The sequence below is a fragment of the Daphnia pulicaria genome, chromosome 7, assembly GCF_021234035.1.
Source record: "Daphnia pulicaria isolate SC F1-1A chromosome 7, SC_F0-13Bv2, whole genome shotgun sequence".
Classification (NCBI taxonomy): Eukaryota; Metazoa; Arthropoda; class Branchiopoda; order Diplostraca; family Daphniidae; genus Daphnia; species Daphnia pulicaria.
In genome coordinates this window covers 515,022-538,359 of record NC_060919.1, presented here as the reverse complement: position 1 = coordinate 538,359, position 23,338 = coordinate 515,022, and the positions used below count along the sequence as shown (strand labels likewise).

At 38.4% G+C, this 23,338-nt stretch overlaps 1 protein-coding gene and 2 long non-coding RNA genes across 5 annotated transcripts; 1 reads left to right on the top strand and 2 right to left on the bottom strand.

Moving 5' to 3' along the window:
- Window positions 1-153: 153 nt before the first annotated feature.
- Window positions 154-21,651, bottom strand: LOC124350258. Of its 3 annotated transcripts, XR_006920597.1 has the most exons (6): window positions 20,847-21,651; window positions 19,689-19,902; window positions 2,026-2,154; window positions 1,647-1,966; window positions 1,232-1,546; window positions 154-1,131 (listed from the first exon to the last, which is right to left on the bottom strand). It is a non-coding gene; the product is annotated as an uncharacterized LOC124350258 (long non-coding RNA). The 3 variants fall into 3 exon arrangements; XR_006920598.1 differs by lacking the exons at window positions 154-1,131; window positions 1,232-1,546; window positions 1,647-1,966; window positions 2,026-2,154 and adding exons at window positions 18,973-19,269; window positions 19,363-19,452; window positions 19,514-19,627; XR_006920599.1 differs by lacking the exons at window positions 154-1,131; window positions 1,232-1,546; window positions 1,647-1,966; window positions 2,026-2,154 and adding exons at window positions 18,973-19,269; window positions 19,363-19,452; window positions 19,514-19,627 and having other exon boundaries at window positions 19,689-19,803.
- Window positions 7,875-10,705, top strand: LOC124349514 (putative ankyrin repeat protein RBE_0220). Its single transcript, XM_046800189.1, has 4 exons — window positions 7,875-8,168; window positions 8,249-8,760; window positions 8,823-8,938; window positions 9,015-10,705. Exons 1-4 carry the CDS (start codon window positions 7,966-7,968, stop codon window positions 10,230-10,232), a joined length of 2,049 nt encoding a protein of 682 aa, XP_046656145.1. The 5' UTR covers window positions 7,875-7,965; the 3' UTR covers window positions 10,233-10,705.
- On the bottom strand, window positions 15,993-18,605 carry LOC124350462. Its single transcript, XR_006920988.1, has 3 exons — window positions 18,504-18,605; window positions 17,988-18,116; window positions 15,993-16,274 (listed from the first exon to the last, which is right to left on the bottom strand). It is a non-coding gene; the product is annotated as an uncharacterized LOC124350462 (long non-coding RNA).
- Window positions 21,652-23,338: the final 1,687 nt, after the last annotated feature.

Genomic DNA, 23,338 nt, shown 5'->3' with positions numbered 1-23,338 from the left:
ATTAACTTCAAAAATTTAGAGTAAACATTAAATAATACGTATCTTTCGTGAATCGTAATGTAAAGCGACTTGAGCAATAAGAGCGATTTCAACATATGAATTAGTCCCAATGTCAAAAGGATTGAAGGTGTGAAGAGAAATCGTAGAATATGATTACCATAAAAAAATTTATTTTCTCATTTAAGCTCAACGATTCCAAGTGTTTAGTAACTATTAAGATGTGACCCACAAATTTGAACACAATTAAATACATCCGAAATTTTGGCTGTAGTATTTAAGAGCCTCCCTGTAGTAAACTGGAGTAGCGAAGGTTGTGATGTTACATTCAGGTGCCTTAATGGTGTAGTAACTCAGGGCAGTGGAATACTTCGCAGCTTCGATGCAGTAGGTGGGAGCAGCCTAAGTAGTGATGTAATACTCGGGTGCCGTAGTTGTGTAGTACTTAGGAGCATCGGTATGGGAGTGGAGACTCGGTATGGTAGCTGAAGGTAGCGTGGGTTGTAGTGTAGTAAACTGGAACCTCAGTGTAGTATTTCAGCCCAACGTAGTACGAAGGAGCAGCCGCTGAGTAGTAATTTGGTGCAGAGTAGTCCTAGGGCGCTTCGGTGTAGTATTCGACCGCTTTGGTGGCGTAATAAGCTGGAGCCTCGGTGAAGTAGCTGGGAACGGAGTAGTACTTAGGCCTTGGTGTAAAAGGCTAGGGCAGCACACGTGGTGGTGTAGTAACTCCGGTGCCTTGGTGGTGTAGTAACTCCGGTGCCTTGGTGGTGTAGTAACTCCGGTGCCTTGGTGGTGTAGTAACTCCGGTGCCTTGGTGGTGTAGTAACTCCGGTGCCTTGGTGGTGTAGTAACTCCGGTGCCTTGGTGGTGTAGTAACTCCGGTGCCTTGGTGGTGTAACTCGGGGCGGAGTTATACTTTGGGGCCTCGGTGTAGTAGTTCGGGACATCATCAGTTGTGGATTATACTCCGGGGAATTGGTGGTGAAGTAACCGGTTGTTGCGTTTGCTGTTGTGTTATAAGACGGCGGCGTCGCGGTTTGGTATCCACATTCCCCCGAGACATCGGTACACCAGCGGTCAACTCAACCATCAAGGATACAACAGCCAACAGCAGCACGACGCCATAGTTAACTAGAAGATAAATAATTGGAACATGAATTTCCTATAATAACTAGCATATTAACGAACAGAAAAAATAATACAAAACTCCATGTAGAAACAGAATATTTACCGTTGGTAGTAGCTTGGAGCAGAGTTAAACTTAGTGAAGTAAACTTTTCGGTGTAGTAGTAGTTGGGGGGCTTCGTCGTAGTAGGCTGGGACAGTATACGTATACTCGGTGCTGTAGTACTTGAGAGCAACGGCGTACTAAATAGATGTTGCGTATCTAGACGTTGCTGTGTAGTAAGGCGGCGACGTGGTGCACTATTCTTTCGCTGCTGTTGCTTGGTATCCACCAAGTCCAGGAGACATCGGATCACCCGTGGTGGACCCAACCATTAACCATACAACACCAAACAGCAGCACGGCGCCATAGTTAACTGTACTATAAATGATTTGAACATTAATTATCGAATATAACTGGTCATATCAACTGAAGACAAGATAAAATTTATGCACGACTCGAAATAAAAATGAATGTTTACCCGTGATTGCAAACCGGTATAACAATGAAGAAGGCAGTTGGTGACAAATAATGAGCTGCAGTTGTTGCCGTGTCGGAGATTCTCACTCGACTGATTTCCGTAGCCTTTTCTCTCGCCTTTTATACGACTTTTTTCTTTTTCTCACCCTGACCCACCTCTTAAGCTTTGCGGCTATTGTATACCTGCTTGATAATGAAGCAACACGTGTCGTCCTCACCCAACCTCTCCCCCGTCGTATGACATGTTTTACGTGACCTTCGAGCGTGAAGAAAATGCAAACTGGCCTTTCCTTCTTTAGGTTGACGTTCCTGGGGATGGGTCTACAATAACCAAAAAAAAAATGAATACCAAATGGCTGAGCCTTGCTTGGCTTTTGTACCTGCTTGATAATGATGCAACACGTCCAATTCTCACCCAACCTCTACACCACCGCATTGACAGTTTTACGTAATGTTTCCCGCGGCCTTCAAGCGTGAAGGACAAAGAGTGGTGTCATTTCTTCAAGGTCCTATAGAAATCATATGCAAATAAAAATTAAAACGTAGTAGAAAAGCAACCAAAATTAGATCTAGTCAAAACATGGATATTATTCACTAATAGGACTCAACAATGAAATTTATTTACAAATTTACTATAATCTATTTGTCATATGTTCATATCGTCAGGTAGACTATTTCTTATAAAAAATATTCCCACCACTTCGGCTACAAATAAAAATATGCAAGGCGTCTTGGGAAAATTTTAAATTTATTTTAAACAAAAATTTCGAACTTTTGAGGGACGATCTAGCGTATTCTGTCAAATAAAAAAAAGGCGACGTTCCGATTGAAACGAGAGCGGTTACGTCTAGCCAACACGATTGATAGCTACTTAAATTTGGCTCGCTTCTCCTTAGTCCGATAAATGGTATTCGATGATTTTTTTTCCCTTTTTAATCCGAAACATTGATTCGATGTTTGTTTTTTAGAATGTGGAGACCCCGAGAATCAATTCAAACCATTGAAAAAAAAATTATTTGAAAAGACGTTTCCACAGAAAGGGGTTCGACCCAGTTACAAAGATCTAGCGGAAAAAAGGAAACGAATTTTAATTTTCCGATTACACGACAAGATGATGTACGAAAGGGGAAAACCACTAATACCCGCAACAAATTTTGTACCGATGACTTAACCAGCGCCAACAGGATGTTGAGATTGGTTTTGAAACTTGAAATTCGAGGAAAGAGAATATTTGTATTTATTAATTTCGATTACCGGTAAAACGCTTTTTGCGGTTTGAAATTCTTACACGTGATCTTAGAAAAAATGAAAAGGTCTTGATTTGATTTCTTCCTTCGCCTGTTTAACCAAAACCGAAAATTCGTGATTGCCATAAACAGAAAAGGTCGAGACAACGAGATCACGATGGACGCGTATTTCAATACTTGCGAAGCCATTACCATTGCCACAGTGGCCACAGTTTAGTGGGCAAATTGTTTTGTTGTTTAACTTTCTTTTTTTTTTTTACTACACGGATCGATCTGAGCGAACAGCAATTCAAACTGACACTAGTCCAGAGCGGTGATGAATAACAGGTGGTCGAAGCCGGTTCAACTGTAACAGTCACCTGTATATTGGCCGATTACTTAATTCTTCCCGAGCTGTCAAACTTGACGTGGACGGCTGAAAACAGGAGAAACATACAGGTTTAAACTAATAATGAGCATTCTGAATATTGGAAATGACAGCAATAGCATGTCCATTAGTTCAGGATATTGGCGGACGCCTGAATTTGACAAGCAACACAAACGGTACCCACCTGATATCAATGATAACGTTAAGAAACGCAACACCCGAACAACAGGCTATTTACAATGTAGCCATTTAATGTACTCCAGAAAACCGGTTCGTCCCTCCGCCAAAACATTTACGTTTACAGTTGGTTAATTCCCCCATTATTTATTAGCGCGCAAAGCAAAACTAAACGCACCGTATCAATTCAATTCATTTATAGGCTATGAGCAACTCGTCTTTGCACAAGTCGAAGAAGATCAAGAACTACCGAGTTATTTCATCGCCGAAACAGGACAAGCTTTCACCGTCCCGTGCAAACCCACTCATCCTAACGTCTCCGTCGCTCTATTCAAGGGAAATCCGTTTATCATTTTTCGGAGGTAGCACTAATGGATTTATTTAATTTGGAAAGAGTTCGACCAAAAAATTAAACTTGATGATGAAGGTTTGGTTATCCTAAAACAATTCGGTGTGGTCGTTTGAACCGACGAGAGGATTCACAATAAAGAACATCAGGGTTAATCTACATGAAGATACTATTTACGTTTGTACTGAAACGCTGGACGTCATCAAAGGAAAACGAGTCAACATTTTTGAAAAAAAAAAGATTGACGATGACTTCCCAAATTTTTTAAAAAGGGTTTTTACCGAAAGATAAACTGCCAATTACAGATTTTGCACCCTTCCTTTTAGGTGTAATAGGTATCGCACACGAAGTTCAATTTTAAGTAGAAAACAAATCATGCTCAATAGTAATGAAAGTGTGTCGATCGACATCAAAAGAAAACTGAATTCTTAATAGGAATGGATAAAATGGTGGATGGAATGGTTAGGAAAGGTTAACCTAACGATCCCGCAGAAGGAAGCAACGTCACACTAATCTAACGCATTTCAGCTGTACAAAGTATGACCAGTAATGTTTCCTTCCTTCGGCACATTTGAAAATTCAATTCAATTAAAATTCTCCTTTAGAAAAAGGTGGAGAAATCTCTTGAAAGTAGACGGAATGGCGACCCAGGCATAATCGACCCGCATATGCTGATGGAATGTCAAACGGATTTCCTGAACTACGACAAGAATTGGGAATTCCCAAGGAAAAGACTCACGACTCGGTTCGTTATTCGCTAGAAACAAATGTTATCCATTATTTCGTCAAGTGAAAATAATTGCTCAAAATAAAGACCAACAACTGGGAGCCAGTTGTTTTAGGCAAGTCGTCATGGCCGAAGCCGTGGGCATTGTAGATGCTGAAACGGTGACCACAGTGGCCGTTAAAATGGTTAAAGCAACTGCCCAGTCTAGAGACGCATTGGCCGCTCTCATCAGAGAATTAAAAATTCTCATCAACTTGGGTTCGCACGTTAACGTCGTTAATTTACTAGGGGCCGGCACCAAAACAAATGTGAATCAATGGTGAAATAAAAAATGAAATGTTCATAGCTCTCGACCGAAATAATTTTCTCCGCATCGAGAATCGTGCGCTCTGCGGCATCATTGGAACGATGGACGGTACGTGTCGACCCGAATAAGTGCCGCAATCTATTGGTCAGATGAAAAGGCTCGTAACCCAAAAATCAACTGAAATCCAGGTAAGATTTCGCTTGTTTTTTTTTATTGATTAAGTACCTCAGCTCGTTGCGTGCTTCGATAAGAAAAGAAGGATAGATTGACTAGGCAACTTCCTTTTTTAAATAACGTGGATGCAAATGTTTGAACATTTTAAGAGCAATTTTTCTAGTTTAAACAGTGGCGAACGTCAGGTTGAGAATAATCACATATTCTTTGCATAACCGTGCGCGACCCGCTGTTCAATTTTAATCGTTGGAACGTCCAAGATTTTACTGGAAAGTCAAAAATGCTAAATTGATAGCAGCTAGTTGCTTGTTGAAAGTTAGCTAATAGTTGTCAATTGGTTGCGCTAGAACACGAAATAACGTACCAATAACTTAAGCAAGATTTGTCAAAGTTCTTGGCCCATTAAATCTAACTCGTGTTGACAACTACAGTCTAGAAAACAGTTGCTAAGGGAACGGGTGATAACGCGCATTAAGTCATAACTAAAATTATTTCCCATCGGCGAGAGAATTTGATAACAGAAAAACAAAATGGAAAAGAAACCACAGACAAGTTTCTTCGTTAAATTATTAAATGGAAAACTACTTTTAATGTACGGACGCTGCCCACGGTATTTTAAGACAAACTGCTTGATTAACAAGTGTGAAAAGTAACGAATTTATTGCCGTATAAATTGTTATTTTCCAAACCGTATTAATTGCAGTGCATTTACGGCGTTCGTTAGTTTACCTGATTAATATGGATTTTCAGACGCTATCATTGAAATTTTGCTGGTCATTTCCAAGCGCTTTTATGGGCTTTTATCTTAGACAGGATTTATACAAAACGCGTACAAGGTGATAAGGCAAGTTAAGATATTATCTGGTGATGTTGATGAGAGAAAATAGGCTGCCTTTGAAAATAGGAAAACCTTGGAATTTCGTACCACAATAAACCAAAACTTTTGGCCGACCCTCTGACCGACCAACATAAAATAATGAAAACGAAAATAATGAAAATTGAAAATCTAACCTCAAAAAAGAAAAGATGGTCACCACGTCGCAATGAGCTCTGCATGGCGATTCATGAATGGCAGTTTTCATCCGGATGGTTGGTGTACTCCGTCAATCCAATCCGGGAAGCTATAGAGAATAAAAAAAAAAGACAAAAACCAGTTAAATAGAAGCATACAAATTCTAAACGCCAAGTAGAATAGTAGAATGAGACGCCGCAACTTGAACAAGTTGTTACAAAGTGATGGAAAGCTTCCGCATAAAATGTGACTCAAGACAGAGTCGCAACGTTCAAATGCTGCGAAAACAATGCGTTGTACAATTTCGCAAGTGGCCAAAGTACTGAAAAGAGTCTTATAATAATTTTTAAAACTGTCTGACGATCGTTGCAAAAAATCGGTGAACGAAAAACGCAAGTCGTGGAAGGATAAAATGTCTTCGCATTCAGGTGATTAGCAGAGAGACTTAATGCTCGACAGTCTAAAGATCAAATGCAAACAGAAAATCATCAAATGCGACCGGTGTGCCAATAGAAGAAAAGAAATAACACAAGCTTCACAATGTGAAAAACAGAGTAAAAATAGATAGAAAACTCACGAGGCGATCCGACAGATGAAATTCGTCAACATTCCAATGCATATTCATCAGAAAACCGCATAAAATGACAAAACATAAGGAACTGTTTCAATGTGCCCCGTACGATCTCTTGTATAGTTTGCCGATTTTCGAATCACTTTGTGTAAAGCACAGACCACGAAGATGTAAAGTATCCAGTGTCACTCCTGTCAATACACAAGCTTAAACAGTACGACACTATGTTTCTGTTAACAGAGGAAAAGTTTGAATAACATTTTTTGAGCACCAAACAAATTTGGAAAGCAGATCCGGAAGCTTCATGCACAAGTGAACCAGCCGCCATACAAACGACTACTGACTGGAAAAAGGGGTAGGGGTAAGAAAAAAGGAACGGCGGCCATGATGGATTCATTCTAACCCTCCTCATCTTGAAGTACCCTAACCCCTTTTCTGGGAAATGAATGGGAAGACCGCAAGAGGCAATGGGATAAGAGAATACGTATGGAACAAAATAACTGTGTTGATTCATATGTTTGAATCGAGTCGTTTAGTTAACCTACTATGGCCTCTTTTGCTTGTAAATTAAATAGCTGACAATATACAATGTCGCAAACGCGCAAAAAATGATGTTTTCACAAAAAATAAATGCTGAATCAGAAGGGGGTTTCAGATGCGGGTTGAAATAGGAGTCAAATCTCACGTATTTTATAATTTAGTTAATTCAAAATGTAAATTAGCAAATGTTAGCAAGGTGATAAGTTAACGCAAGAAGAGGCCGGAGAGCTCCGAGTTTACAAAACAAAACATATTTTCTTCTTGTATTACGGGTTTAGGCCCACCACCACTGTTATTAATTGAATTATTTGGTCATTTCAAATCAACCAATTCGGCATGAACAATCTAGAGTATGGTTGTGAAGGGGAAGAGTGAAAATGCACATGAAGCGATAACAACACATAGGCTTTTTGTTTTCAATTGCCATGAGAAGTTGATAAGAAAACAGTGTAAATACATAAAATGGAAACGAAACTTCCTTGGAACTATTTTTTAGTTTAGAATAAAATTCAAAACGAGGTAAATGGTGTCAGCACTTGAACGCTACCTCATAAATTTTTTAACCAAATAACTCGATTAAAAATGGTGTACGAATAATCTTCCGCCACCCAGACTTTTTAAAAAATGTATTGGATATTTCGCATCTCCTTCGCCTGTTGTTTTACAGTCAGATTATCTGAAGCATTATCTCTGAGATATTGTTGTCCGTTATCACACACTTCATGTCGGTCGACACCATTTGCGTAAGATTCGTTCGAAAGAGTAAGTCACACTGTCAAACCACTCCTAACAGCTTTCGTATTCGTGCTGGAATTTCGACTAAGCAGATACTGTTCTAAAAACAACAATATGGAAATCCAATACAATAGGAAAGTTCAATTAGGAGAAGGTGGCTATGGTTCAGTGTTTCAAGGAACGTTTAAAGGTCGTGAAGTGGCAGTCAAAAGAGTTCTCCTTAACATGGCTAACGGTAATGAGGAAGAAGCTTTAAGAAAATTAGATCACCCAAATATCGTCAAACTTTTCCACGTTGAGTGTGACAAGGATTTCAAGTAAGATATCAAATTGTATTACAACATTTTAAAAAGTTAATGAAGAAGTAACTTGTGCAATTGGGCATCGTGTTCTATAGGGTATTTGCTTTGGAGCTTTGCACCGCATCATTAGATCAGGTATTTCTAGGGCCTGATCATCCCAATAAATACAACGGTCCTAGATTGCCATACCATTTTGAATTTTTCTCGCAATTGGCTTCGGGTCTCAAGTACATACATTCAAATAATTTAATTCATCGAGATATAAAGCCGGAAAATGTGCTCATCTCAGTCGATACCAATAGGCCAGACATTAAGGTAACAATAAAATGGGCTGATTTTGGTCTTTCTAGGGCCGTAAATGAACGAGGGTCATACACGATGAATAGTGGAGTAAAAGGAACAAAATGCTGGTACGCCCCTGAATGGCTTAAACTACTTTATTGGCCACCTACCACAAGAGGACAGCCCAGAGGTACCGTCAAAAGCGACGTATTTGCTCTAGGCCTAGTCTTCGCCTATCTTCTGTTAGACGGGCAACACATTTACGGTTCTAATGAGAATGAAATTATTAACAACATCTTGGGAGACAAAGCGATCAACATGAAGAGTAAATTAAGCTATATTTACGTGAAACACAGAACGGAATTTAAACGTTAAATTATTTTTCAGAAATAGAACGATCGCACTACGCATATGATCTTGTTACCAAAATGTTAAAAAAAGAAGCTGCAGATCGAATAGCTTCATCAAATATTGTGGAGAGACTCAAATCAGAAGAAAATAAGGTAAACATAAAACTAAATTACATTTGCAAGTATCTGCATTAACCAATGCATTAAATATTTCTTGATTTCAATGTAGCTTGCAGAAAAAGAAAAGGAATTTTTTGAACTATGTATAATAAGATACCCAGCTACTTCAAGAATTTTTCCTTCAACAAATCAAAACGAAAAGTTAAAAACCTTGATCGAGCAGGGAGTTGATGTGAATAAGAAAGACAAAGACGGAAGAAACGCACTCCATTTATTGTGTTGGGATAATTCAAGCGAAAGATTAATCGACGCAATCAAATTATTAGTCAAACTCGGGATCGACGTCAATGAGAAAGACAACTACGGAAACAACGCACTCCATTTTTTGTGTTGTAATAATTCAAGCGAAAGATTAATCGACGCAATTAAATTATTAGTCAAACTCGGGATCAACGTCAATGAGAAAAACAACGACGGAAACAACGCACTCCATTTATTGTGTCTTAATAATACAAGTGAAAGATTAATCGACGCAATTAAATTATTAGTCCAACTAGGGATCGACATCAATGAGAAAGACAAAGACGGAGACAACGCACTCCATTTATTGTGTTATAATAATTCAAGCGAAAGATTAATCGACGCAATAAAATTATTAATCCAACTCGGGATCAACGTCAATGAGAAAGACAAAGAAGGAAGAAACGCACTCTATTTATTGTGTTATAATAATACAAGTGAAAGATTAATCGACGCAATTAAATTATTAGTCCAACTAGGGATCGACATCAATGAGAAAGACAAAGACGGAGACAACGCACTCCATGTATTGTGTCTTAATAATACAAGCGAAAGATTAATCGACGCAATCAAATTATTAATTCAACTCGGGATCAACGTCAATGAGAAAAACAAAGAGGGTAGAAACGCACTCCATGTATTGTGTCTTAATAATTCAAGCGAAAGATTAATCGACGCAATCAAATATTTAATCCAACTCGGGATCAACGTCAATGAGAAAGGCAATGACGGAAACAACGCACTCCATTTTTTGTGTTGTAATAATTCAAGCGAAAGATTAATCGACGCAATCAAATTATTAATCCAACTAGGGATCAACGTCAATGAGAAAAACAACTACGGAAACAACGCACTCCATTTATTGTGTCTTAATAATACAAGCGAAAGATTAATCGACGCAATCAAATTATTAATCCAACTTGGGATCGAAGTCAGTGGCATCGACGTACGATCAATATTACGGAAAAATGAAACTAGAAATCTTCAAGAAATCATAAAGCTCTTCGAAGAAACATCTCTTACATAAACATACGTGCGATTATCAATCATGTGACGTGTATGCGTAATGTGTATCTAATAAGGGTAAATATAGAATTTAAGCTGTTGACATTTTCCAAGAATTATTTTACGTAAAACAGCTGATAAAATAATAGTTAAGAATAAGTTATGTTTGAGAAACTAAAACCCATTAAAGCTAGTATTATAAGTAAGGCGGTGAATACATAAGATCCCACGCCATCTTCTGTGAAGGCCCAACGATTTCAGTAAGAGAAATTAGGTTGGGAAGTCGAATAAATAAACATTTTTAACAGGTTATTCGACGCCGAAACATTGTCTCATTTCAGCGGCAACAAGAAACGTTAAAAGAACCTCTTGAAATTTTTTACGATTATGACCATATTGCTGATTCCATCGTAGTACATGTTTTCGTAAGACACCACTTCAGCTACAAGGGGAATTCAATATGCACGGCGTTATTATCTTGGGAAAACATGTGTTTTGTTAAAGGTAGGATATCTCACATGGTGAACATAAGGCAGTAAAAAAGAATTTTGAACTCTTGAGTGACAATCTAGCGCATTTTGTCTGATAAAATAAGGCGACGTTCTATATCATAACAAACAATATTTAATATTGACGCCCTATTTCTCATTGAGCATTTCTTAATATTTACATTTCGCTCACTCGCCCGACAGCACTTCCGACAAAGAACGGAACAATATGACGTTGATTTCGGCCAGAGTTATCGAACGTTGGCTAAACCTTGCACATTTTCAGTAGCCTAATCCCTTTCTCTTAATTTGTTCACATTGATTTAAAAATGCTAACAAAATGATGCAATTTTAGGCAAGAGCGCTAACGTCTAGCTAACACGATTAATAGCTACTTAAATTTGGCTCGCTTCTCCTCAGTCCGTTAAATGGTAGTCGATGATTTTTGTTTAATTTATAATCCGAAACATTGATTCGATGTTTGTTTTTTAGAATGTGGAGACCCCGGGAGACCCCCAGAATCAATTCAAACCATAAAAACAAAATGTTATTTAAAAAGACGTTTCCACAGAAAGGGGTTCGACCCGGTGACAAAGATAAACTTTGCTAGATTAAGCCCTATAATGATCGCTTATTTATTTTAAGAAAAGAAAAGAAATAGTAAGCAAAAGATTAATTAAAAAAAAGAAAAAAAAAACAGATAAAAGACGTTTGTTTAACTTTCCCCAGTATTGTTGGGGAAAAAATGTGAGGATCTGACCCAAGGACTCGTACCTTCGGTTCAGGTTCCATGTAACGTGTTTCCACTTTCCACGTATACAATACTTCAATCCCCGTTGGCCTCACCCAGAGCCGTTGATCCTCATGATTTCAACTCTACGACGCTTTAACCCATAGGGCTAAGGCGTACTACTCAAGACTGAAGGCTAAATGTGTTTTACTCCATGCAGTTTAGGCCGATCACATTTCGTCACATCTTGGATACTCAAATGGTTGACACATGTTGAATTTGTCAGTAATACGCTTAGCTTTATGGCAACTCAAGAGCACAAGTAGTTGCACGCGTGCAAACTTAAATGTTGAAAAAGAGTGAATCTGGAATTCTTGTGTTGTGGTAAGAACCTTAAAAATCGAGCTATTAAGCGAAAAAGGTCCATACTTTCAAAATAGTAATAGAAAATAGATCAACTTTGATCGAAGAAGTTCTAATCAATTTTGCCCAGTTGCCTAACGGGAAAAAGGAAACTAATTTTAACAACTTGAGAGGGAAAACCACTAATATCCGCAACAAATTCTGTACCGATGACTTAACCAGTGCCAACAGGAAGTTGAGATTGGTTTTGAAATTGGAAATTCAAATAAAACAGAATATTTGTATTTAATTGATTAATTTTGATTAACGATAAACCGCTTTTTCCGGTTTGGAATTATTTCATGTGATCTTAGAAAAAATGCAAAGGCCATTTGATTTCTTCCTTCGCCTGTTTAACCAAAACCCAAAATTCGTGATTGACATAGACAGAAAATGTCGAGATCACGACGGACGCGTGTTTCAATGCTCGGGAAGCCATTGCCATTGCCACAGTTTAGTGGGCGAACTGTTTTGTTGTTTGAACTTTTCTTTTTCTTTTCGACACGGATCGGTCTGAGCGAACAAGCTTATTTAACAGCAGTTCCGAGTGGAAAAGAACAAGGGATCGAAACCGGCTCAAACCTAACAATCACCTGTGCTTTAAACATCGCAGGGTCTTACGCTCCTCAACTTAGATGGGTGGTTCCTGACAACAGTAAAAAGGTTGGAAATTGGAATCATAAGAACTGCTAAAGAACTCTATTGGAAATAACAGCCATTACGTAAATTAATTCAGGATGGACGCTTGAAAATTACTGACAACATTAAAAAAACGCACAACATATCGACTCTCATTTTAAGAAACGTAACACCTGCAGACATAGGCTATACTTTGAATGCCGCAATTCAGTTAGCTTCTCGCGTACCGTTTCGTCCCTTCGTCAATATGTCTACGTTTACACTTGGTATTTTTCCCAAAACTCATTGATCACAGAGCAAATGAAACGTGAAAATTATTACAAAAGATGACAAACGATCAGTCGTTATTGAATCTATTCCATTTTATTTGACAGGCCATGATCAATTGATCTTTTTGGAAGTAAAAAACAACGTGAGCCATTTCACCACCGAAACAGGAAAACCTTGTACTATCCCCTGCAAACCCACTCACCCTAATGTCGCCGTCGATCTCTTCCGGGGAATGATCTTTGAACTTTACGAAAAGGTCTATAATTACTTGAAGTCTATGTGGAAACATTTGATTCCAACAGTGTAAAGTCGTGGGTGCAACTATAAAAAAGAAACGAACAATAGTGAGGCATGACTGTACCCATGACAGTACAGCCAACCTTCGATCAAAATTAAAAAAAAAAAATTATTTCGAATATGAAACTTTATGAAGGTTTCGCTATCCCAAACCGATTCGGAGTGGTCCTTCGACCCAAGAAGAGGATTTACAATAAAGAAAACGAAGATTAATCTTCGTGGAGATATTGTGTACTTTTGCACTGGAAGGCTGGAGGTCATCAACGGAAAACACGTCGACATTCCCCATACGACAAACGGCATCGATACTTTCGGCAGAGATTTTTTGAGTTGGTACTTGCCAAATGATTTTCGGCAAATGACAGACTTTGCACGCTTCATCTTCAACGGGATAGGTAACTTAGCGTGCAGTTAAACCAAGGAAAAGCAAAATCATTGATCGATAATAACAGTTAAAATATTTTCTTTGGAAAGGATTGGCGAGTCTGATCCAGTAGAAGGAAGTAACGTCACCTTAATCTGCCGCATTAAAGAAATCAATCCAGTAACGTCACCCCTGATTTGGTCCTATCAGATCAACGACAACGAGAAAATGCAAACTATTGATGAGAATGACCCACCAACAGGTTTGACAGCACTGGAAAAATAAAGATGGTCGTGATTTGCCAATTCTGTCACTTGCTACAGGAATTCAAACGATGAAGCAGTACGCAACATATTCATGGAGCAGAGTGGCACATTCATCACTACCCCTAACGGCAAGGTATGAGGGACGACTAGATCTGCATAACATAACCCTTGACACACCCTACACAAGATTTCAAATTTCCAATGTTCACACGACGTGGATCGAAAGCAGATGTCTTTCACAATCAAAGGCAAAAATAATACTTTTTTTTAAATTTTAATTCATTAAAAAATTATTTAATTTTGGAATCTGTTTTCGGACTCTACAGAAATAAACAACGAACCGGTAAATGATTCTGTCGCATTAGAAAAATTAAGTTTAATGGTTTAAGGTAATTTAGTTTCTTCGTGGCTTCGACGTTATCCTTTAGCAAATAAAGTAAACTTATTTTCAGGATAACAAGGAAAACACTGAAGCAGTTTATAAGAACGAAATCTCGTAAACATTGCGCCTCAAAGGGCAAGGAACAGAAAGGGGAACCTACGAGTGTCGATGGGAAAATAGTTGCGGTTAGGCGAGGCACAGGCAGTTTTTCGTCAGTGTCACTTTCAACGATAAAACTGAGACTACAATCACCATCAGTATATCTATCACTTTTGCTCTATTGTTAGTAATTGGAGTTGGAATTGGGATCAAATATTATATCGACAATGTCAGTGAAACGGAACATTCTCATAACTTCCTACACCATTTTAATACGATGTTTTCTTCCATCGGATCAGAATTTCAATTGGCATTCATGGAAAGATTAAGGAAAAGAAAGCCATTGAAAAAAGATTAGATGGGGAATCGATCTGGACGTGCCGATTGAATACCAAACGGAATTTCTACCCTACGATAAGAAATGGGAATTTTCAAGGAAGAGACTCAGACTCGGTTCGTTCTTCACTTTCTGTTGAAACAATTTTATCACCATCCATTAATCTGACGACAGTAATAAAAACAATTGCTCAAAATAAAGGCCAACAATTGGGAGCCGGTTGTTTTGGGCAAGTCGTCATGGCCGAAGCCGTGGGCCTTGGAGGAACTGAAACCTTGACCACAGTGGCCGTCAAAATGAATCGAGCAACTGCCTAGTCTAATGAAGCATTGACATCTCTCATCAGAGAACTGAAATTCTCATCTACTTGGGATCGCACGTTAACGTCGTTAATTTACTAGGGGCCTGCACCAAAACAAATGTCAAAGGTGAATTCAAGAAGTAATAAAAAACATTTTGGAAAATTAACACAACCAGCGGCATCAATTTGCAGAAGAAATTTTCGTCATAATCGATTATTGTCGTTTCGGCAATCTACAGTGTTATTTGATTAAACATCTAATATTCTTTAATTTTAGTGACCACGTCAACGAAGGTTTCACTCTTTCAACCTGGGATTTAGTCCGTTGGATTTTGCAAATAGCTCAGGGTCTGAAATTTTTGTCCAGCAAAAAGGTGCGTGCAATCAAATGACCAACGGTCTAATTAATTTCTAAATTTAAAAATGGCTATGATCTGGTCAACAGGAGATTTGGCGGCCCGCTATGTTCTTTTGGTCGACCACGGAATCGTCAAAGTGCCCGATTTCGGAATGGCGAAACAAATGAAGGATTACCAATACGAGAAAAAGGAAGAGGTAAACTGAGAACCAAGTAAAATTAAAATGTTATAAACATTGCGATCATCTCTCTTTGGTGGACAGAGCTTAGTACCGGTTAAGTGGATGGCCATTGAATCCCTTACGGATCACATCTTCTCCTGTCAATCGGATGTCTGGTCTTACGGAATTCTCTTGTGGGAAATCTTTTCCCTCGGCAAAATCCCATACCCATATGAGACAGAATTGAAATGAAATATCCCCCTAACTCCTCGAATGAATTATTTCATTACACCAAGAAATGAATGGCAGAATACTTATGGAAGATATTCAAAATGGATATCGAATGACACCACCGGAATATTCTCCAAATTTATTCGGGCAAATTATAAAATATTGCTGGAAGAAGGATCCAAAGAAAAGGCCAACATTCCCCCAACTTGCCGAGATGATCGAAAAATACATCGAGTCATTAGTCAGCATCGACTATTTGAATTTGAATATGAATTTCTCTAGTAAAAATGGTGCAGTCAAAGAGTTACTCGATCCTACTCCGATGAATCGTTTGGATATTGTGAAAATTTGGAATGAGACATCGCGATCAAGAGACGTGAACCAAGACGTGTAAAAAAAAGTTCATTGCAGTGATTCATAATTTTAAAAAAGGCAATTGATTTTACATTTTTTCATGTAACCTATTTGACTATTTCTGAGTTTTTTTTTTAAATGTTAATCTCTAACCGAATTTATTACCCGGAACACTTAACTCACTTACGATTTGAGTCTCTAGCCTCATTTTTAGAAAATATTACAAAACACTTAATTGCTATAGAGTTAATATATAAAAGGCTGACTTACTCATTTGCTGGTAGCCTTCATCAGTCCATCTATATGCTGTCGTCAATTGAGTTTGGACACCGGAACTTGAGGACAGTCTGGGCACCATCTCTAAGTCGACTGAACTGGAAATTTCCTGAATAATTTCACGTAAAACAAATATTTGGTTAGAAATAACATTAACAAAACAGAATTTGTGGTGAGCAGCCAGACATGAACCAAACTCTAAGTTTAAGCATATTTTACAATAAATGGTGATAATAGACATTTTTCTACAGTATATCTACAGGGAAAAAGAAAATTATTATTTGAGTTCTGTTTTAAATTGTCATTTAATGTTAAGAGAAGAGATGAAAACAATCATACTTATACTCGGCAGCCAATTTATGCGAAAATTCCACTTGAAAAATTGCCTCATCTATTGCTCTATAACCCGCGGAAGCTGCTTTTTGACCTTGTCCTCCATGTAATAAAGTGCCGAATATTAAATTTAGATGTTACATGTCCACGTCAAAATTCTATCTGCAATTAAAACACATAATATTGTGAGCAGAGTGGGCGAGTCGGATAGGGCGTAACATCATGCCTAAACACATCATGGCCTGAGTTCGACTCTCAAAGGGAACATAATTAATTCACCACCCAACCATCAGGTGGCGCCACAGAAATTGTATAAAAGGCCCACTCTGCGTCATATTATATCCGAAAAGTCTAGGGGGCTTGATGATTCCACTGAGATTGAGGAGGGGAGATAATCTCGGAAGTAGTCACGGGCAGACCCGCTGTATGTTGGTTTGGTACAATCAGAGTAATATTCGGTTGAGCTTCGTCCCCCGACTCGGCGGAGGGAACGGACCATCAGGTTTGCTTGTAAAAAACAACCTGTTGTGTAAAATCCAGCAGACTCAGGTGAAATACCCTGAGAAATCAGTGACAACCAACCCTTCCCTGAAGGCAAAGGGAAAATCCACCGAAACTCCTTCGGTAATTCCGGAAGGATCCGGATGTGTTCAGAAATCGCCCTACACTAGCCAAATGGTTACGCCCTACACTAGCCAAACGTTATTGAAATCACTTTTTAATAAAATTAACATTAACGGGTAAACTGCATACTCGACCTTGAAAGAGAGACTTAGAAATGTGACATTATAAAGATTTTCTTAAGTAACTAAATCTCTGTTTTACTGCATGTCGGACCGATGTAACAACGTCTATAGCTGTTGTCTAATACGCATGTAGGTCTACTGTTACGCAATTCTGAAAGTAAGCGAGAATTTTGGCGCGAACGAAACAATAATCAGCTTCCCACCTAATCTACGGATTTGGCAAACGGGAATCCCAGCAGCGCACAAAACAGACTATTCTAGAAGGTTGAAATTAAATCTTGTTCAGCGCAAGAAAGAAGCTCGTTGCAAAACACAACGAACCACTCGACGAACGGGCATGCAGCAGTTGGAAGTAAGTGAACCGGATCTAGCTAATAAAAGGATTTGCATTCAACTTCAATACAATATTTATCACGGGCATTCGTTCAACGTATACTCGTAAAAAGAAGCGGAACACTTTCTTCAAGAAGAAGCGGAACACTCACTTAAGATTTAAATCTCTAACCTAAATTTGTGTTTAAATATTTACTGAACACTTCCTGTCGAGTAATTGGGCCTAGTAACACATTCTTCATAAGAATTAGAAATCAGTTGGTCTAAACTGGTGTAAGCTGTAAGTCATATTGGTAAAAGAACAAGAGACCCGTAAAGTCAAAGTAAACTTGGGCTGTAAATAGTTTGGTAGAAAGCTGGTTTCTCTTCCACTAATCACTTACTAGCTACATAATAATATAATGACTTACTCTTTTGCTGGTAGGCTTAAGCTTCATTATCAGCCACATGTACAGAGGTGCCGTCAATGGAGTTCTCACATAACTTGACTGACCTGGATCTGGGAAGCCACATACTTAAGTCAATTGAACCAGAGAATCCTAAATGAAATAAATAAGAGTAAAATATTACATTTGAAAGAGGAAACACAAATATAACGCTACTATTTTCTGAAGCAGAACCAGCATCTGAACGTTAAATTAATTGCAAACCTAAGACACACTAAGACAGTGGGCAGAATGTAAATGGGCAGATATGTCAAAGATATGTCAAAGTTAACATTTTCTAATATCGCATGATACAGAAAAATGAGATTATTTCATTTAATTTGAAAATTGACATTGACCTAGTAGCATTGACACTAGGCAAGAAAGAGAACAGATGATATTGAAACTAATAATCACCAGTAGTTAGCATGATTTGGATACACAAATCCTGCTTAAAATTTATTAAATAAATTAAATGGATTCTTCATTTATTAACTTAACTATTTCAGTTTTCACTTTTGGGCTTTTGGCGCTAATAAAACACATCGAACCCTTAGCCACAGACTACGAAGTGCTCTTACGCTCTTACCATCAGACTCTGAGAATGGGCTGTTAGATATATGAGAAAAGAGCATGAAAGATTAAGGTAAAAAATAAAAACTGTAATACTGTTGACTAAAAATTTACTAATAAAGTCTTTCAAATAGCAATGTGCCTTGTTATAAAAGATATCAAACGGATAAGACACATCAGCATGGCAAATTTATAACAGCCATTTGGTAACTTTCGTTGACTGCTATCTGCTACTGCGCTGTGCGACGCCCGCGCCATCTACTAGTCGCATATGAATTATGATATTCCAAACTTTACGTTTTACGCGCTTTATTACATATAAAACTTGAAAGATGAATCAAAACGACAAGAAAATGGATAATAATTCATAACTATATTGTTTTCCAGTGTTCCAACACGTCCACAGATTTTTCTTTGCCAATGCTTTTTTTTTTACTTTTTACAGAAGAGTTTCAACTTAAAGAGTAATAGGGATCACTTTCGCGCCCTTTTTTCTACGATCGCTTTTAACTCCTCTTCCAATTCGGGATTCGTCTTCTTGAACAGTAATCAGTGGGAAGATATTCCAGGTTTCTTCCTGTTACTTAAACTCCGTCTTCAGTTCGGCGTAGAGAATATTTTCTTCTTTCTTCGAAGGATCGCTAGACAAATCATTTGATTCAGAAAGGCCAATTTTGTAGGCCTCTTGTATAACCTGAATAGAAATATTATTCAAATTTACATTCAGAGTAGTAAACATACAAATACAAAATTCCGTATTGAATATTTTTTTGATATCTTGACTCACCGGAATTTCATCGTAGATTTTAGATAAGAACTGTTTGCGCTGGTTACACATCAATTCTATTTGTTTGCGTTGACGCAATGCATCTTTCGTCTAAAAAGAAGGGTGAAACATGATTAATAAAAAAGATGATTTGAAATATTCACAGCCTTACGGGAATCCTCCTTCAAAAAAGTGTGCATGCCTTCTGCTGAAGTTCTATCATTTCACTATCCATGCCAGCAATTTCTTCGTCCAGAAACTTTTCAGTTTGTTTAAGTTGGGTCAACTAGCGATCGAATTTTCCATCAGATAGTTTGATTATAAAAACAGCTTATAAAATGTGTTACCTTTGAGTGTACGCTAGGAACCACAAAAGTCGGAGTGTCAGTTGTCTCTCTACGGAAATAGCTCGTCGCTGGTTCCCAAATCCATGACACTGGTGTGAAATACGGTGTGACACAACTATTAAAAAACCACCCGAATAAAGAAGAATCAGCCGTTATTTGGTGAAATACGTTTTGGTTTCATCCGGAATCCTGTTTAGTGAGGCAGGATACTTTCCTTATCGACAAAACACTTTAAAATCTCACACCTTTCATATTTAATTTAGTCTAGACGGATGTCACTTTTTCGGGAAACAAGAGCAATCACTTTGCGAGTTACCGTCGTGATGTTACGAATGTCAAAATGCAAAAAATTTTAAAAGCGCAAGCGACTGAGATTGGGCATTGGAGTTCAACAAGAAAAGTAAGATATAATAAGTTCCATGCAGAGAGAAACTTGGACTGAAATGGACCACAAGTCAACAGGAAACTGTAAGGCTACCCTAAGGCAAGAAACATGAAACTTGCGATCCTTTGCGGATTTGAAAATTATGGGCCACCCTTAATGAGAGGAATCTTTTTAATCGTCGGCGATAAATTATGGAAACTGTTTTTTGTGTAGTCTAAAAAAATGGAAAATGGATGGTATGGATGATGGTATGGATTCTAGCCGTTTCAATAATTCTCAAAACGGTTTCCAAATGTGGATTTGATTTGATGATGTGAAATCAACACTGACATACTTCATGCTGCAGGCATTTTCAAACTTTCGTCATCCAGATCTGTTCAGTCTATTCAGTGTCGAGCTTTTGAATAAGGGAGGAGCCTTACATTTACAAACTTAGAAAAATTCACGAACGGGAATTGTTTCTCCTGAATTGGGCATATTTCTCACTATCGACGTTCCAGGTTAACGATATTCTTAGAGAAATAAAGATGAAATATTCTTAAAGAAACTCTCAATTTTTCAATTAGTCAAATTAAATCTGGTTACAGATGTTCGGGTACGTTTGGCATATTTTTTTCAAATAAAACGGATGCAATTGTTCAAACAGATGATTTGAGCAAATTCTATGACATTTAAATTCACAGGGAGAATTAGAAGTTTAGAGAAGAGAATCAGGCAGTTTTATGTCTTTCTCTTTTATTCTAAAAGTGATGACAGTGATGAATTAAACTAACCTGATTGGAGAAGAATCTTTTCATTTGCTGGACTTTAAAGGCCGTCTATATCCAGTCTACCAAGATTTGTTTGTCTTCGATTTTTGCTGTACCTCCTCTCGGTGGAGGAGTCACCACCATATTGGGCCACAATTGGTCTGTGGCCTTCACTCCTTCAGTCGTGCCCAGCGACATTATCCTCATCGCGTTTGGCTGTGAGCTAATATCTCGAACAGATGCTATTTGCTAGATGTGGAACTGAGTTGAATGAAGAATTGCAATTTCAGGTAGAATGGCTCAGTAGTTCAAGTAAGGGTAAAGAGTTGCTGACGTTGAATGCCAAAATTCAATTCAATAGGTAACACCACTAACACGTAACAAATGAAACACTGGCTGGACAAAAGATGAACAGAGACAACTTTTCTCCCTTGAGGTACCTCTCATTATGCATGGAAGACCAAAAATCCAGTTCCACTTGTTAACGAGTTCCACTTCTTTGTTTCAACCACGTGTCAGAGGGCGGGATACTGTAATGATTGAGCAGTCAATGAACAAAAGAAACCTGTACTTGAACGTACTATTACGTCAATTGATTAATCAAAATTTCACTTAGACAAATGTGTTTGTGGACACTATGCTGAATGCTGGACTGGAGCTCTGGGTTGATTATCAACGCACAGCTCCAACAGTCAAACTATGAGCTGCTGTGAGACTGAGACTGACGTAAATAGCAAATGCAGACGAATTTCGTGAGAACTGGAATGGAAGGCAGTGATGCCAATTTACGGAGTTACGAAGCCGCCTAATAAAATTTTGATTTTGTTTCAAATATAGGGCTGTGGTCCGGGACGTTTTTAGCGTTTTTTTTTTAATGGGTTTTTTAGACGGGTTTTTCTTCTTCCGCGGGTCGTAGCGGGTTGGGCCAACTGAGTGACCGGGTTTGGCCCGGGCCAACCCATGGGTCAAAAATTTTTTACCGGTCGGGTAACGGCCCGGGTAAAAAATCGGGTCAAACACACTTTTTTTTTTACAAACTTAAAAAAATTCCCTAAATTTCTTAATTATCTTCTTCTTCCAACAGTGACACGTCAATTCTGTCTTCTGAACACCCCTGAACGCCCTTTTCTACCACTTATCCTACTTTTCATGATACGAAATTATCGTAGAGCATTTGGCGGCAATATTTTGAGGCCGCAGGCATAGAGAATAACGAGCTTCCCTATGTGACTACTAGATGGCGCCACCGCTCGGGTTGGCCCGCGGACCCGGGGGTTCAACCCGTCGCCCGCCCCGTTAAAAAAAATGCCTCGGTGGGTCGAGTCGGGTTGGGTTTTTTTTCGTTCAGCCCGGGCGGTGGCCCGGGTTTTCATCGCCCGGGCCAAAGCCCTATTCAAATATGAAACTGTTAATTGCATTCTCTCCTGTTATCTAATTCTGTCCAGATATAATAAAGAATAAAAAATCTGTCTCAATAAACTGCACTTTCATGGTGAATTGGAAGATGCGCATTCTATAAAATCCAATGCGAACTCGGATTTTGGGAAAAACGTAAAATTATCTTCCCTTAATTATTTGATCTGATCCATTGACGCGCGTATGCACATTTAAATTTGTTTGTGCGTAGACATTTCTGGAATTCCCGGTTTTCACGTGGCGGCAAATGTCCTCGTGGTAACAGCAAAGAATTCGCAAGAAGACTTTTAGTCTTTCCTATATGGTAATAAAATGAAGTGTCGTACAAGGTCTGAGAAGAAAGCGTCTAGGTTTTTCCAGTCAAAACCTGTAAGATAATTAATGCATAAAGTCTGGAATCCGGAGCCAATCGATCCGTGACTGAGCTGCGCTATGGCGTTCTGCGTCAAACAAAGTAAATTTAGACATGGCGAAAGATGTCAAACCCAAAATTGTCTTCGTAGAGAGTTGATCAAAGACGATCCAAAAAAGAAAAAACGATCTGGGACAACCGTAGAAGGCGTTTCGATCGAACTCGCATCGTAATTTTGATTATTTGTTGCTTTCACGACCGGCCAGCATCAATTTGGTGTAAACAATTCAACGATGCCCCACTGACCAGCCTCAACACCGTCTATGGTGCGTTTGTTACAAACTCCAACACAAAAACAGGAAATTTCGATTTCTCAAAATACGAGTCGAAACATTTTGCTTCCTAAAATGATCTAAAAATTTCTACACCAATCAAATTATAATTACAATTATAAATATCAGTGATACTTTAAGCAATGCTGTGCAGAAGTCGTGTTGCGTTGTTCCAAAATTAATTGAACTAGGCGAACTCCGGCGAATTCCGCTTGTCATTTCGATACGATGTTTTGAATACATATTCAAAATGTTTTGCAAATGACATTTTAATCGCCGGTTTCAGATTGGCGATGTTGGCTGCTTGAACCTCTTCGCTTTGAGGACGATTGCAGGGGACTTCCCAGCAGTATAGGCGAATCAAAGAATAGATGGATGGAAACCTGTTCGAAATTTTTGGAAAAATTTCGACCGCG

Bases quoted from the DNA above. Each gene is read 5' to 3' on its own strand.
- LOC124349514 (XM_046800189.1), top strand. From the start codon at position 7,966: ATGGAAATCCAATACAATAGGAAAGTTCAATTAGGAGAAGGTGGCTAT. The intron at 8,169-8,248 runs GTAAGATATCAA...CGTGTTCTATAG, and splicing joins GAGTGTGACAAGGATTTCAA to GGTATTTGCTTTGGAGCTTT. The intron at 8,761-8,822 runs GTAAATTAAGCT...ATTATTTTTCAG, and splicing joins CAAAGCGATCAACATGAAGA to AAATAGAACGATCGCACTAC.